The 18,762-nt window shown below is 22.1% G+C and overlaps 2 protein-coding genes across 2 annotated transcripts in view; both read right to left on the bottom strand.

The window, feature by feature from the left end:
* Positions 1 to 3,001, bottom strand: part of LOC102671152 (pro-resilin-like) — a 4,011-nt gene extending 1,010 nt beyond the window's left edge. The window contains exons 1-3 of the mRNA XM_006607337.2: positions 2,782 to 3,001; positions 981 to 1,328; positions 330 to 603 (exon numbers count right to left, since the gene is read on the bottom strand). Of these exons, the coding sequence (XP_006607400.1) occupies positions 330 to 603; positions 981 to 1,328; positions 2,782 to 2,970 (811 nt within the window). The 5' untranslated portion in view covers positions 2,971 to 3,001. The remainder of the gene's footprint in view (positions 1 to 329; positions 604 to 980; positions 1,329 to 2,781) is intronic.
* A 7,851-nt stretch (positions 3,002 to 10,852) lies between these two features.
* On the bottom strand, positions 10,853 to 18,417 carry LOC102671011 (pro-resilin-like). The gene is made up of 4 exons (XM_006607336.2): positions 18,289 to 18,417; positions 14,900 to 15,070; positions 11,312 to 11,632; positions 10,853 to 11,129 (listed from the first exon to the last, which is right to left on the bottom strand). Exons 1-4 carry the CDS (start codon positions 18,307 to 18,309, stop codon positions 10,944 to 10,946), a joined length of 699 nt encoding a protein of 232 aa, XP_006607399.1. The 5' UTR covers positions 18,310 to 18,417; the 3' UTR covers positions 10,853 to 10,943.
* Positions 18,418 to 18,762: the final 345 nt, after the last annotated feature.

Genomic DNA, 18,762 nt, shown 5'->3' with positions numbered 1-18,762 from the left:
ATGACTTTTATTAAATTATATGACTATACAAATATGTTTTATATATAATATAAATTTATATTTATATATGTTTTATATTTATATTTATATATTATATTATATATTATATTATATTTATATTTATATATGTTTTACAAATTTTATTTATCCTTTCTTTTCACATATATATATTAAATATATATTAAAATGGATTTTGATTCTTCACTATTCATAATAATTCATATTTTAAATTATTTTTAATTTATATCATATATCATATAATTATGATATACTATATATCTATATATATAATTATATTATATATACAATTATACAAAAATTATACTTGCCTCCTTGATATCCTCCTGCTCCTGTTTGACCAGGTGTCCCATAAGCTCCAGATCCAATACCTCCTCGAGAAAATTGAGCCTGTCCCTCATATTGAACATCTGCAGTATAACCATTTGCATCATCAGCCATATACTTCACGATTTGCGTCCTCGAATCTGGTAATAACACTCTATATTCTCCTTGTACTACGTTTCCATCGCTACTCTCACGTTGAGAGTAGTCATTGCCACTAGGGGGATCATACACTTCATATTGGAAGCTATATGGTTGAGGCTATAAAATAAAAATAAGACATTGTTTAGAGTTTTTTTTTAATTACTTTTCAAACTATTATTTGATTACCTTAATTAATCGAAGTAATCGAATTAAGTAATCGAAATTTCAATATTATTGCAAATGTTCGAAAAACAAACATGTTATGTTATTCTTAAAATTATTTTAAAATAGTTTTTCATTAATTTATGTGAAAAGAAAAATAATTTTTTTAAAAATTATCTTATGATTCATGAAATAATTATTCTTTTCGAAAATTAAATTTATTTTTAAAAAATAAAAATTATGAATTAATAAATGTGATTTGTTATTTCATATTTTTTTCTTTTTTTCGAATTTATTCAATTTTAATTATTTAATAAATCCGTTACACTTACTCTTCCATTATCCTGACCATAACCAGCATCCTGATAACTTCCACTACCACCACCACCACCACCACCAAATTGCCCAGGAATGCCATAAGCAGTAGATGGACGTCCACCAAATCCAATATCACCACCACTACCTGGTGCTCCGTATAACGTAGTGGGTCTTTTAAATCCACCTCCAAAGTCACTACCCCTTCCTAAATCTCCTCCAGTGAATGCCCCTGGAACTCCTCCAAATCCAGTTCCACCTGGTCTGTTGTATTGATAACCACTTCCACCGGTACTACCACCCGGTAGCAATCCAGCAAATGCATGACTTATAAAACACGATAGCAGCAATAGCACTTTCGTTAACTAAAATAGAAGAATTTAATTTTATTTTCAACATATATATCAATAAAAATAAAAATATTACGCAAAATAAAGAAAAAAGAAATTCGATGCATTAGATAAAATAATAGCTTATGATAATTTTGAGAATATGAATTCGCGGTACAGACCGAGTTGCATTAATCAAATTTTATATCTAATTTTGTTTAACAAATTTTAAATAGTGAAGTATTAAGATTTTGTTGAATTTTTGAAGACCTTGAATTTTTATGATTAATGTTTCATATTAAAAATTATCACAATTATATCAAGTTCCTAAAGAAATGAATTATATTTAACTTTATGTTATAAATGATGATAATTTATTATTAAGTAATAATGATAATAATAATAATATTAAAATATATTTAAAATGTTTTTTAATATACCAAATTTTTTTTGTTTTTGATATAACAATACCGATTGCCTGATTTCGACATTGGGTGTTATTAAAACCGATGACAAAAAGAATTGAAGAAAATGCTAATACTAACAGCGCTTGAATTCAATAGAAAACTTGAAATATTACGAGGCAATAATTTACCAATGATAAAATTAATGTTCCACTGAAATCAAAATTATTATTGAACGAGCCTTTCTTTTTTGTTTGAATAAAAATTATGTTCGTAAAGTGAAGTAAAAGTGTGCTTTGAAAACACATATATAAATAATAATTTTAAACTAATCCAGAAAAATCACAAATGAAAATGGAATGAAGATTTTATAAATATTAACTAATCCAATTTTGAAGAGTTTCAAATTAATTCTTTAAAATTCTTCATGTATAAATTTTTTGATATTGATTTGATCTAATTTTTTAATTGTTAGATTTATTACATAAATATAAATTAATTGTTGATAAATTTTATTTTTATTTATAAAAGATAAGAGTTAAAATATCTAGAATATTATGAATTTAAATTTTGTCCAGAGTCTAAGAAATTATATCTCTAAAAATCACTGAAAACAATAAATTATTATACAACTTAAAAAATACAACCTTCATATTAAATGAAGGTTGATGATTCTATTTCTAATTGAAATTAAAATTTTTTTATAAAAAATCTAAATTGAAGAAAACTAACTAATGAATTTAAATTATCAATCAAAGAAAATAAATTTCTATATCATTATTCTTAATTAAAGAAAACTATAACCTGAAAATATTTCACTAAATGAAACAATTTACTTATTCAATTTGAAATTACAGAAATCAAAGTTACATATTTTATTCAAAATCATAAAACTAAATAATGAGACAAGCCTAATCTAATCTAACTAAAATGAAACAAAACTAAAATAATTTTAAACAACAATCAACCCTTATAAAAGAAAATTAAACAAATTTAATAACTTGAATAAAGTATATCAGAATCTAGCCTCTAGTACTATTGAGTTACCAAAATGATTAGCAAGCATAACCGGAAGAATAACCTACCTGACGATAATTCATATTGCTGTTATGAGTGAAGACGCAAAGCGAACTGAGAAGATGATCTACGGACGACTTTATATACCATCCGGACCCTTTGTTACAGTTTATCCTTAGCACTATATATCCATGTATTAACCTGTACGTATTAGAATGACCGGTTATGGGTGTGGGAGGTGGAGAGGAGCAGCGCATCTTCCCTTCACTCTCAGTGATGCATCATGGGAAGAAGTATCCTGTTGATGATGTCTGAAACAGCTTCAAATTTTAATTGGATCTATGTATATCACTGCTCGATCGCCTGGATCATCTGAATTTATCTAAAGAGGGTGAAAGAGTCTTTAACTCTTCTTAAATAGGAAATCTTTAAACAAAGCTTTTTTCCTTTTTGGGGAAATCTTTAGGATATTTTTCTAGTTTTAAAGAATTTTTTGAGCAAAATTTATTCTCTTTTCATTTGGAATGATTATTGTAATATCCTGGAATTTATTTTTAATTTGTGATTTTTTATATGTTCTTATTATTCTAAATATATTTTTTATTAATTAAATTTGATAAATTTATTTAATAATTTTCAAAAGAATTTTTGTCATATTTTTAAGTTTATTTTAAAACAATTTGCGTTTTTTTTAATAAATCTTTTATTTTTATAAGTAAAATGTTCTTTTACGTTATATAATAAAATTTATAAAATTTAATTAAGAAATTTGATTTTTTTGGAATTATAATTATTTCTTTTTATACGAAATATTTTTTATTTCTTACAAGATAATTTGTAAAATATAGTGTATAAAAGATAATATTGTTTGATAATTAAAAAAATCATCAGATGTTTTATTCCCATTGCATAATTCGTAAATCTTTCTGTCAACTTTACAATATCAAGATATTTCATCTGTATTGAAAAAAAAAAATTAAAAAAAGATTTCAATCTCCTCCGAGTGTTCAAATGCGGTGAACCAATTACTAACTTGTAATACGAATGAAAGGTGGATGAAGAAATAGGCTTGCTGCGTGATGATTGAATAGGTAAAAGGCAGAAAATAAAGAATTAGAAGGAAAACTCGTTTGCTTTAATACCTTCATAAAGCTTATTTTATGTAAAAAAAAAAAAAAAAAAGGAAGAAAAAATTAAAAATAAAGAATGAAAATAATATATAAAAAAATCGAAAAAAATTTTAACTACAAAATAAATTGAAAATTTATATAAATTTTAAATTGAAAATTAATTTTCAATTTTATGAATTTAAAATATTTCCAATAAATCGATAACGATAATGTCAGTCTAGATATTGACATAAAGGTAATAATAACTATTTCAGCATTGTTCAAACAAATTAACTAAGATTTTCTATGAATGTCCAATATGTGTGATTAATAAATTCCCCTCTACTTTCACTCAAATGGAATATAACTCTATTTCAATATTTAGCAATAGACACATATTAGTTGCAGTCTCAGTCAAACATTGCTCCTACTTATGATTTTGTAATTTTTTAATATACTGTTTATGAGATTGAATCATTTCTAATTAATATTATTGCATAATATTATATAATATTACTATTAAAAATATTATTAAAAATTAATACAAATATATTATAATATAAATTTATATAAAATTAATATAATATAATATAATATATTATAATATTTCTTTTGTAAATTAATCATTCAATGTGTCTATGTTGTCCAATAAATTATAAATAAATTTCATTGTGAAGTTTTTAGAAAGATACAGTCTTAAATCCAGTCTATATTATTAATAAAAAACAAAAAAGAGTATTTCCAAAAGATATAATAAAAATTTTTAATCAAAAAAATTGTCATCAAATTAAAAAAATTTAATATAATATAAATATAATATATTAAATGTAATTGCATATTCGTAATGATTAATGAATTCTTATATAAATAATTGTATATCATTATGTCATTACCAGTAAAGTGAAGAATCTTTAATAAAAAGAAGAATAGCCTGTACAAAATCATTTTTAAAAATCATTCTATAATAGTATCTGAATATTTCCTTTCATTTTTTAATTTATTATTCTCTAAAATTTTAATGATTTAATTTAAATGACCAATGTTTATATTCTTCGTCACATATGTTCAATTCAATCGTATCAATAAATCTTGTATGATCTGGTAGATTACATATCGATTCCATAATTTCGAGTTCCCGTAAATCGAATATCGAAACTTGCGATTTTTCCTAATCTGCGATCTATCTATCAGAGTTTGAAAAGATGCATTCAATTTGATATGAAATTTTCAATTTAAATGAGATAATTTTAATTTGCAATAATTCATATTTTTATTTTCCTTTAATTTTTTTAAAATTTTGAAAAAATAGCCTGAAGAAATATATATATTATTGAATATAATTATCAAATATCATGATATTAGAAAATTTAAAAATATTACTAGACTTTATAAATTTATTCTAAAGAATACTAGACTTCTATAGAAAGTAATCTTGGCTAGGGATATATATATTCGATAAACATGAGGTTACATGGTCCAAGTGAAAGATAACTACTTTAACAGCATTACAATTACAATTATTATAATTTCCTTGCAGGGACATGTTAGAAATATTTCACTGAGAATTATTTTCTATTAATCACTTCGAAATCAATCTTAATAATAAGAAAATGTAAATGTATCCACAATATGAAATACAAATGGTTTTTTTATAAATTTTTTTTATAAATAAAAGTAATATTTTAAATGAAAAAATATATGTTATTTTGGACAGAAAATTTTTACGTTTATTAAATGTTAATTAGTATAACATACATGTATATCTTATAAAATAATTCATTAATAATTATATTTTTCTTTTCCAATTATCTTCTAATATGCAGTGATTACATGTATAATTATTTATCTTAAAAATCATCAATATTTTATCAAAATATTTCAAATAGTCACTGCTTTAGAATTACCTAATCTTTTTATAAAAATCTCAAATAAGTGAATATGGCATAAATGGATACGCGTACTCATTCTTGTTATTAAAATTGATTTTTATAATAATTACGAAATTTATATGTATATATTATTAAATTATATATTCTGTATTATTAAATAAAAGAACTATTTTAGAAATTAACAAAATATTATTATATTCAAATTTTTTAGATTTCAGCATATCTTTTTAAAATAAATAAGAAAATATATTTTAAAAATAATATATTATTATGCATTTTATTATGCATTGATTATCATATATTACTTTATAATTCCGAAAAGCAGAAAAAGATATACATAAAACTATATATATAATAGTTAACTCGCAATAATGAGGCCAAATAATATAGTAAATAATCATATGAGTCGAATGACATGATCGTCATTCAACTCTACTATTATATTTGTTTCGTAAAGCATATTATTCGCTCAGGATTGCTGACAGTTACTTAAATCACCAAACGTAGGTGATTCTTACAACATACTTAAGCATGCGGACGAGAATTACTTTCTCTGCAACCCTTTATAAATCCATCATTAATTTCTTTTTTTCACTAACTATTTAAATAAAATATTATATATTATATATTATATATTATATATTATATATTATATATTATATTATATCTATTTTTTTATTATAATATAATTAATAATTAAATTATAAAAATATCATTATGAGAAATAAATTAAAGTTTTTTTAAAATCACTTTATAAATTACAGATTAGTAGTTAAGATTACAAGATAATATTATAAGATTAAAAACAAGATCACTGCAAAAATAATACATATAATTTTTATTAATAGTTATATATTATTCAAATTTATGGTGAAAAAAAGTCGTTTAAATATATCAATAAAATTATTATATATAAATTAATTATCAAGTATATAGATTCAAAAATACATATTTTATTTCAGAAATAAAATGGATACTAATTTGTTGACATTTTTATTGAATGATTAATGAATCAAAATGATACAAATGATATAAACTTACAATTAAAACATAATAAAAAATGCAAGATTAATACAAAAGATATTGCGGAGATATTCTTTAAGAATAAAAGGGATATATATTTTATTTGCTTTATCTAATTAGTCATCATATAATAATGTAATATCATTTAATTTGTAAATGTGAGTTTTTTAATATGCATGTCTATTTTAATAATGTAAATAATCAATTAAATTTACATCTGAGGATCTTTTTTAGATTTCTTGATGAGAACCATTAAATAATTTTTTATTTATAAAATAAAATATTCTAAAAAATTTATAAAATTAAAATTTATAGTCTAATAACTCAATAATATACAATTATTTCTAAATATTTCCATCCAAAAAAAACAAAATAATTATGCTAAATCAGAAATTTTGCAGAGATTCTCGTGATACATGAGAATGTTGAGTTATATTAATTTATAATAAATCCCTTCAGTACATTCACGATCGCTAATTTATTTTCTAATCTGTTTTCATGGAACCTCGATGGAAAGTTTTATGCTTTTATAAAGCATTATCTTGAATATTCAATACAAACTAATTTATCGCAAGACGGTTAATTAATATAATTATTGTTAATTATAGCTGACACAGTGAGATTCCGGATTAAGCTAAAGGTTAATTATGGAAGCTCGTGTCCCGTGTAAAAGCATTCAGAAAAATTTTGTTTTTATTTCTTTTACTCTTACAGTTATTAAGGAATTTCAAAGTGAATGTTTTGATGTGCCGTTTACACCATAATCGGGGATAAATGGTGATTACATAATCATTGCGATGCGGAAGACGTGTGAAGCCTTCTACATATGCATATACGTGCTTACATTCCGTCTTGTTTCTTTTACTGGATCACTAGTTTTAACCTTATCTGCGGAGGAATCCTATAATCGACAACTCTGCCACTTCGTGATTAACTACTGATGCAACTTACAGATTATGTACCTTAAGGATTATCTCTGAATGCAGATTTGCAAACTTTTGAAAAATGAATTTATAATGATATATAATTTTTAGAAATTTTGACATTGAAATAATTAAAATAAATAAATAAATAAATAAATAATATTTATTAATTAAATAAATAAATAAATCAAAATAAATAATATTTATTAATTAAATAAATAAATAAATCCCATAATTTTGATGAATGAGAAGTTTTCTTGTATGTTATAATTACTGTAAGAATATTATTTTGATTTTTTATTATATTAAGAATTTGATTTCTTCTTATTATCATTTCTTTTTAATTATCACTTTAAAAATCATTATTTATATATAATTTATTTAGATATATATTACAAATTAATACATTTAATATTAAAGTATATGAATATATAAAGATTTATGTATAATATACTTTAATATTAAAATATATGAATATATAAAGATTTATGTATGTTTGTATTCTATTATATTATATAAGATATGAAAGATATACATATATTAATATTTCTTCATTATGTTATAGAATATTTCAACATTTTCAAAGTTTTCTATTACTAGAAAAATTCTTAAGTATCATATTGTGAAACATGAAGACAGAATAGAAATATCTAGAGGAAAAAAATTTAAGACAGTGAAGAATCTGAGATGTTCAAAAGTGATGAATGTTTTTGAGTTTTCATCCTCATTTCGGCATTGATTTTTTCGTGACAAATCCAGAGCATTAGAAGCATATTCTCGTCATTATCCGCATTCCTTTGCAACAGTTAACGTCTTCCATGTCGAACTTCTACTAAGTGAACATACGTACTCTTCACTTGAACGCATTACTGATTACGCCATCATTCTACGAAACCTTTTTCGCAATTTTATTCCAACCATGATCATCCTCGTAATGAACTGTGTATGAATAGGATGTATTCGGATATCATGGATTGTTAATGAATTATTTTCAATTCATATTATATTTTTAAATATTTTATATTATAATATTATAATATTATATTATTATATAATATTATTATATAATATTAATTAAATATTATTTTATAAATTAAAATCATATTAATTTATCTTTATATGAATTAATTTATCAGTTAGAAAATGAAGTTTCCTTTGTATAGTTATATATTTTTATTAATTACTTTATTATATATTATTTTATTATATAAATTGTAAAGTTTTATTTAAGAAATAGGAAGAAACATTATATAACAAAAGTTCATTAAAATTAATTATTATTATTAAAGTAAAGGCAAACAAAATGCATAATTTTAAATCTGTAACAGTTATGTTGTTATAATAGTTGTTTTTCTTAAAATAGTAATTTTTTTTTTGAAAGATAAAGATTTTTTAAAAAATTTTTTTAAAAATTTATAAAATTATAAAATATTTTTTCTAGCAAACAATTGCTTTTTTTCACAAATTGTACCCACTTCTATATTAACATTAAATTATTATTATTATATACTTTTTTCACAAAAATATAATATCATGTAAGAATTGCGAACAATCACAAATCCAAATAATTAGCGAGAAAAAATATCTAAAATAACATATAAATAACAAGAACTTTTACTTCTTCTAATCAAAATCAACTGATTATTCTATTATTTCAGACTATTAATGGATTCAATAGATCTTCATTTGATCATCAATCTACTATGTTTATTGCATTCTAGAAACATTAATGTACATCTTCCCTTGCTAACCGTTCTCTTAACCGTCAGTTTTAAATGAAGTCAAGGAAATTAACTTTAAATAGAGCGTTGAGGCTAGCACTTTCAAAACTCTTGTAGCATCGATTAAACCGGCAACTCATCTTTCATGTCAGCCGATTTTAAACCACAATCCAAACGCATTTCATTCAATTACATCACGTTGATTTTCGTAAGTTATTATAGCACACATTATGATCAAAGAGATGTTTTGTTTTCTACTTTGCTCACCTTCACCTTTATTTTCAATCGTCGGTAGAAAATAAAAAGACTTATATCTCTCTTTCTTGCTTCTATAGAGGTATCTAGTCAAATATTTGATAAAAAAATTAATTAGAATTTTCATTATTATTTGCATTAGGAAAACATTCGAATAAAGTTTTACTTTTACATTACGTTACACACATCATTTTTATTGTTTACGCATTTTTTTTTTTTTTATATTATTTCATTTTTGTACTATAATATTCTATTATCAAAAGTTAAATATTGATTTATTTAGATATATAAATTTTTAATTAAATTAAAATAATTTTTTAAAATGATATATCATTAATTTTATTTTCATATAAATTTTAATATTGATGCATGTGAAATTTTTATTTCACATGAACTATTTATCAGCATCAATATTTCATATATAATAAATAATTTCACAGAATAATTAATAATTTAATTGATGATTTAATTAATAATTAAATTGTTATTAAAATGGAATAGGAATTATCACTACATCTACTTAATTTATCTGCACTTAACAATTATTAAAAAGTAATAGATAAAAATTTTTTCTTTAAAATATTTTTAAAATTTCTAAAATAATTTCAAAAAAATTATTAAAAAAAATTTGTTTTAATAATTTTTTAATAAATGTTTAAAAATAAAATTATTATCAATTGTTTCATTGTACTCGACTATTTTAATATGTTGTGAATTCGGCGTGTCATCTAACAATTACAGTTTATAATATCAGAGAAAGCATTCTCCTGAATAGCATCAGATTCAGACTTCCTAATGCCATAATATGAAATAAGATCGATCGAAACTTGATATCCTTCATTATGATATTTTTCATGATATGCAAATATCCTTTTATATATAAATAATATATATATAAATAAAATAAAATATTTTTTCATTCTAATTTCATCCTTTCTGATATATCTTTATGACAAGGACTATATTAACGAATGATTTCATCAACTGAAAAATTATGATATACTGAAAAAATCAGTAATTATTTGCAATTATTGATTGCAATATATTATTTATATAACAAACAAAGTTCTGAATAATAATATTTCAATTATATTCGATATTTTTTATATCGATCGCATTTGTTCTTAAATTAAATTATATATAGTTCCATTTTCTGCTCTAGAATAATAAAAGATTAAAAAACAAAAGGCGTAATAAAAGATTACATTATAAAATTCACTATATATTAATATAAAAAGATAAAATTGTTTTTATTACAAAAGAACTAATCTTACAGAACATTTCTTATGCTAATAATAGGAATTGTAAAATCACTTAAAAGCTGGTCCATATGTTGATGATGGAATTCGTGTGTTATAATTATTGCGAATTCCAAAGTTATTATAACTATTGTCTAATGAATTGGAAATTTGATTGGAAACAAATTGGTATGGATAATTATTACCATTATTGAATCCACTTCCACTAGATGGTTGGTAATTATATCCATTGTTTCCTTGAAAAACAAAACATAATAATCAATTCTAATTAATTTAAAAATTTATCTTTTTTATTCTTTTCGTAAAAATAAATTATAATTGAATAATAAAATTCGAAATTTTATTATTTTTAATAAACACATTTGAGTAAGTGAGTTATCATTAATAATCATTAATCATTAATAATAGAATAAGAATCATAAACTACCTGTATTATAACTTCCACTAGCATTATTACCATGGAAACCAAAATCTTGACTACTACCTTGATTATTATTATTATTATAACCATTGTTCTGATTATTGAATTGATCAGGATAAGTTGGAATACCCTCATATCTTACATCTGCGTGGAAACCTGTCCTCCAATCAGCAGTGTAAGTTACTATTTGTGTCCTACCATCCGGTAATTGAACTCTATATTCTCCTCTTACAGTTTCACCATCGCTTGTTTCGCGTCTACCAAAGTCATTTCCGGTTGCTTGATCCTTTACGGCATATCCAAATTCATAAGACATTGGCTAAACAAAGAAACAATATTTATTTTATACTATAAATAATATTGATGATGCGATGGATAAAATATAAAATTGATATTTAGTTTTAATTTTTTTAAAATATTAATTTTGAAAGAAAGAATATTTTTTACTCTCTGAACAATTTATAATTAATATAGAAATTAAATTTATCATCTAAAACGATTAATAATTACAAAAAGATTTTTATTTTTCAATCCAAAAGAAAATCTAACAGATTTAATCAAATAAGAAGTAAATTTTAAAATAATCTTATATGATTCTAGTTGTCATAAATATGTATAAATTTTGCAAATTTTCTTTCATAGTCTTCATTATTATATCATTATTATTTTATATGTAGTTATAGTAATAAATATTATATATAAAATGTATGTATATAAATAGAAACATATAAATAGAATAAAACATTTTTTCTGATTATTTGATTATTTTTTTAAATTTTAAAGCAACTTTTAATTTAAATGATTAGTTAATGATTATAGCAATATATAAACAATGGAGGCGTTATACACTATAATTTTTAGTGTAGCATAAATATGCGTAAACCTTATTTGCATGTAGGTGCTGATCAGAGATGTCGAACTTTCTACTAAAGTGATTTCTCAGATCGTTGTATTGAATGTTTTCTTAACCTAATTCAATGATTTCGTTACTGAACTATTGTCTTGTACATACATATGTAACTTGATAACATGAAGATGCAATTAAAATGATTAAAACTATTTATTTTTTGACAAATTACATGGACTTTTATTATCTTATTTTTCTGTTTATATAATAAATTTATATGAAAAATATTATTACTGAAAGTTGATAAAAATATTTAATTATTTTTTTATATTATATTCAATAATATAAATATTCAATAAAAGGAAAATATTATTTATAATTATTCAATAAATCAAAACATTCATAATTATTTACTTAACAATTGTTAAATTATTGTTATATTATATTCATGATCATTTACTTAACAATTGTTAAATTATTGTTATATTATATTATATTATATATTATATTTATTTTGTATAAGAAAAAAAATGTAAATACTCGAATTATATGATTGATTTTTTTTCAAAAAAAGAAATAGATCAAATGAGAGATTGAAAAAGAAAGTTCTAATTTAATCTGGCTCATTCGACCCGAGGCTAAAATCATACAAATACACATAACTGGACTGTTTAGATTCTCAAGACGATTAGCTAATCGGCAATAACGATTTACATCTTAAATGATGCCTGCGGTCGCGGTTCATTCCTATTAATAATGTTACATCAGATTGCGTTTACATCATCACGTAACAGAATGAATATATAACATTTCATGGTTGAAATTCGAGATTTCGATATCAACACGCAATTTTCGGAACTTGAAATCATATCATGAACACAGTTTTCTATTTCTTTTTTAAATTTTGTAAATTTTTTCCATTTAAAAAATTTTTCCATTAAATATGTATCTTTGTAAAACATTTTTTTATACAATATATATGATTTTATTTCCAGATCAATCTTATTATTCTATATTTTCTATATTTATTCTATATTTTCTACACTTGCTCAACGTTCATCTTCTATTAAGACTCAAAGGAAATCTTATACTTATACCAGTCATTCCTGTTATAGTAATATTCCTGATTTCATATATGATAAACTTGTTCATCTATGCACAGACTAATGATTTTAATGGTCACGTGCTCTTATAATCATTCATACGAAAAATCGAGCTACATAATTCAACCGCAATCATACATCATCTCTTTTTTCTTAAACAATCAATCTCATGTTATAAGATGCGTTATAATATTATAGATATTTATGGTCAACTATAGTCTTGGATATACTTGGAAATCATCAGACGAAGAATTTCGCATCGAATTATTTGAATTTATATGAATTTAAAAATATGATTCCATAAATATAATTATATATATATGTTAATATCAATATTTATGTTTTAAAAAAAAAATTTGTTTAAATAAAATTATTTTCAAATTCCCAATATTAACTCACAACTATAGTTACGTGTATTCTTATATCGTAGTTGCATTAATATAATTTTAACAGTATTGCAGCGGTTTTAAGGAGTGGTTATTGTTCTCTGTCGCAATGCTTAAAGTACTTATGGAGCACATAAATTCTCTTAATCATACCAGTCATTTCGTGGTTAATTTGTGGTTTAAAATAATTCAAATGATTCACAACAATAATTCTTCTCTTGATTTAATTAAAATAAATAATTATGATAAAACATTTAAAATATTAAATTTTTTCAAGCAAAAAATAAATTTTATTATTATTTGTCTATAATCACAAAGATCACAATATTCTACAAAAATGATAATGTAATTTTATAATTTGTACAGTGTAATTTAAGGTTATATTTTAATCTAACCTATGGTAACCTATGGTAAATCTTTATATGGTAAAGTTATAGTAAAGAAAAATATATTATATATGATAAATAATATTAATTAAAATTAAAAAAATATATTGTAAATCATATATTATATTAGTGAAATCTTGATCTTAGATAGAGAAAAAAAATATTGTGATTATGACTATCCTGAATAAAAAGCAAAATCGATGCTCGATCAATCTATTCTAGATTTATATATCCAGATCATGTATTCAGTACTCAACAAAGTTCAATGTTACTTGTAGAATCAGCGTTAACCCAGATCTATTCATCTTTTGCAACCTTTGAGTTTATTATGAAACACTAACGGAAATGCAGAATAAATGAATAAAATATCAAAGTTAAATCATGATTTAAATCATTTAATCTCGTATATATTATTTTAACTATTATTTCTATTATTTTTTAAATATTTTTATTATTTTATTATTATTTTTTTATTATATTAGGAAAATATTGAGAATTAGAAAAATTAGAATAAAACAAATATAGAATTCCTTAATAAATTGTTATTCAATATTTCCTTCTAATACTGATTTATTAACAGCAAAATAAATTTCCCTAGACTAATATCAATCGTTGAAATAATAGTAATTCAATTTCTATCGCAATAGAGAATTATCCGTAATTCAAACAATTAAGATGAAAATGTTTAAGCAATCATAATCATTAAATATATAAAAAAAGAAATTTTAAATGACAAGCAATAAATAAATTATATCTAATCGTTCTATAATTTTAATCAATTCGAATGAATAATCTGAGTTATTAAACTATATTGTTATTATAATCAAATTATAAATTGATTTATTTTAAATCATTTGGATTTACCTGATCGACATAATCATTATCATTTCCATTATCGTAATGATGATTACCAAAACTATTTCCATTTGATGCTCCATGGTTATTACCAGCATAATTTCCTGGGACACCATATTGCGTGTTCAATGTAGGTTCACATTGCACGATTCCTATGCTCACCATTAGAGCGAGAGTTAACTAAAAATTAAAATCTTATTAATTATATTAGATATTGAAGATTATTTACAATCACTATTTGAAGATTTTATCTATATTTGTAGTGTTTATATTATAATATTTATTAATGGTACGTTAAAGATTATTCTAAAAGATAATATTTCAAAGATTACAAATATAACAATGTTAAAAGAAAAAAATTATAATGAAATAATAAACATAACAATAAAAAATATTAAATATTTGATATAATAAAAACTGAAAAATCTTAATGTCAAAACTTAATAAAACATAACCTAATCTAAATATTAATTTATTTTATTTTCTAATAATAATTACAATATCATAATAAAGAAATAGTAAAATATCAATCTTATAGATATCAAATGAATTCCCAGGTATACAACAGATACGTTGAAAGCGCGAGATGATCAAGGCAGCTCGCATTGCGTAGGCGAGAAATTAGAGTCATGAACCAGCGTTTTCCTTCTTGTCGTGAGAAAGTTTCTAAGATATTGCATCATTACGCCCCGTTCAAAATCAGCATTAGATTAAACATGATTGCAGAAAAGGAAGAGGAAAAAAATAAAGAAAAAGGGAAGAAGAAATTAAACGGTTTTGTTAAATTATGATGAATATCTCATTAAGAAAATTTGTTATGTCATCGTTTCTTATATGTCAAAATAATTTTTTAGAAACAATTTTTTGATCATCACATAAGTCATGGTTACTATTCATTGTGCACCAAACAATAAATAAGATATTAAATACAATTTCTTCTGAAATGAATAAAAAGTAAAACTTTTATTCATGAATAAATCAAATAATTAATTACATAAATATTGTTAATTAGATGTATATAAAATGTAAAATTTCTCTCTTTCTATGAAATATTTTAAATAGCTAGATTAATTGATTATTATATAAATATTGATATATTATATATTATATATTATATATTGATATATTATATAGATATAATAACATTCATTATATTTAAAATATTTAAGAATTATATTTTCATAAAGAAAAGTGTGAAAAAAAAATAGTCAGTTATAGTTTTATTTTCCTGAAAAAACAGAATTTTTTTAAAAAATAAAAAATTATAAAAGATTCGTTAAATTTACTTATTTATTATAAATAAAAATATTTTTCAGTTGTCAAAATATGAATATACAATATTATAATTAAAATTAAAAAATAGAAATCGATGATGAAATGCAGATTCAAAAAGCAGAAGAAATGAAGATTGATATTTTATTAAAGAATACTATTTTTTATTTCAAAATACGAGATACAAAAAAAAAGAAGTCTTTTCAGATTATTAATTCCGAAAATTGTACTGTGATGTATTCAATTCATATATTATATTAGATACTAATTATAAAAAAATTAACCTATCTATATGTATACATACGAATTAATCTATATAATGTACACACCTTATATTCAAGATCAATAAAATTTCTTTAATAGATTATCTTTAATATTATTATTACATCAGTCAAGGAAAAAAGAAATAAATATTTGATAATAAGTAAAAAAAAATTTATTATTAAAAATAAAAAACTTATTATAAATATATATTATATTGATAGAAAATTATGATAGATTAAAACAAAGAATCGTAAAATCGAAAATAAATTTTAATAATTGGAGAATTAAATATTTATTTAAATTAAAATGAAATTACAATTAAATTGATAAAATAAAATTGATGAAATAAAAAATGCAAAAAACAAAAAATATTATTAATCAAAGCTACTGAAGCACGCATGTGTGTAGCTATTTAAGACGAGGTTAGAATAGTTGCATATAGACGAATTGTGAAACGCGTATATTGTTATTTATATTCCTGTAAATCGTACATACCTGTGCTGCTAACTAACAAAAATAATTACACAAAACTAAATGCATTTACATAATGAAATAATAAGTTTAAATATGTAAATATGTAAACATATAAAAATGAGTCGTACAATATCCAGTTGTAAAAGATGATTAATATACTTCTCACCGGAAAACATTAACTGTATAAAATAAAATAATATTAATGTAATTATTTTCAATTAAATTCAGATAATTTTTTTTATAAATAGTCACAATGAATCAATATTGATGATAGTTAAAATATTTGGAATTAGTAAATTAAAGCTTCAATATTTGTACTCAGGCAAAATAGTAGTAGAAACTTTAAAAGTTTAGGTTAAGCTTATAAATTTATAGAAATTTATAAATATATTAAGAATTTAAAATTAGAAAGATTTCATTATAGTTTATTTCATTTCATTTATGTATTTTGAAAATTGAAAATTGTATGACATTTACTGAAAGTAGAGGATTGTGAGATTAATGAAGAAAATGAAAAAATTATAACAATTTGAATTAGTTGTATTAATAATGTAATTGATTACATTGATTTATAAAAATATTAATAATTTTTTGAAAAGATTATTGATTAAAGTTTATTACTGATTAATATGAAAATGAATAATTGTAGAAAATGAATATAAAATAATAATATAATTTGTTCAAAAATATAATGAGATCGCATAATTTTTAATTTAATGAAAAACTGAATTATTTCGATTACTTAAATTATATCGATTACATAATTTACGATCACCTTAAATTTTTGAACGAATTATAATTTATATTATACTAATAACAATTATTAGAACTTTAGAAAATTAATAATTGTCGTAGAAAATTTTTCATAAGCATTTAATATTAGTATTACATGCAATTTACCAATTTCAGAATTAAATAATTATCCGAGAATATCAATAAAAACACTCATTAATGTATCAAACATTAAAATATTAGAAATATTAGAATATTAAAAAATTAAAAAATTTATTAAAAAATATATAATTTAAAAATTCAAAATTTAAATAATTAAATTTAAAAAATGTTTTTATGATTTAAATTTATTCTAATTTAAAATTATAATTTTTATATATATTTTTTATTTTATAAAAAAAACAATTTTTTTTAATTCCAAAATAGAATAAAAAAAATCACTTTTTTTGGATAATTATTCACTTCCAATTGCCGAATCTATCAATCCAAACTAAAATTAACTCCTGTTACCATATTTATGTATCTTCCACCAAATAATCACCTAGTTCCTTAAATCACTATTCAACGGAACACGCGAATATCATAATGTCGACGCAAGCATAGCACCAGTACCAAAGATTGTAAAAATTCCACTTGTCAATGAATTTCCTGATTACCTGTCGCACTACTCTGTTCATACTGTTTGAGAGTACTCGGAAAACTAGAGCACCGTGTGGAATGTTGAATTATAGTGATGTTTTGCTTTATACCTGGCTTATATAGAGAGCTCACCTACGACTACAAAGATTCATTTCCTGTCGAGTATGGATCTTCCTTCAGCAAGAGGAGAATCCGCGTGGATCTCCTCGTGTATAAAACTAGGGATCTTTCCTTGTACTCCAGTTCACATAGGAACGCTAAGCGTGTAGAAAATCCGCGCTTTATTTCCCATTGTTTAACTAGCAGCATGCGCGATTTTGGGACGGCCTGGTATATGAGAGGAACGCATCTTTTTTCCAGAGTGGAGAAAGCTGATTACTTCACCGCGTGGGATAGCCTATCTAACTTAACTAGCAGGACTAATTAACCAATCAGGACTTAATTAAAACAGGACCATTGTCCATCTTTAAACCAAAAATCAAATAGTGAAA

Source organism: Apis dorsata, unplaced genomic scaffold, assembly GCF_000469605.1.
Source record: "Apis dorsata unplaced genomic scaffold, Apis dorsata 1.3 scaffold_4, whole genome shotgun sequence".
In the NCBI taxonomy this organism is placed as follows: Eukaryota; Metazoa; Arthropoda; class Insecta; order Hymenoptera; family Apidae; genus Apis; species Apis dorsata.
Note: the sequence above shows the minus strand (reverse complement) of the source record. Positions and strands in the feature narration are given on the sequence as shown.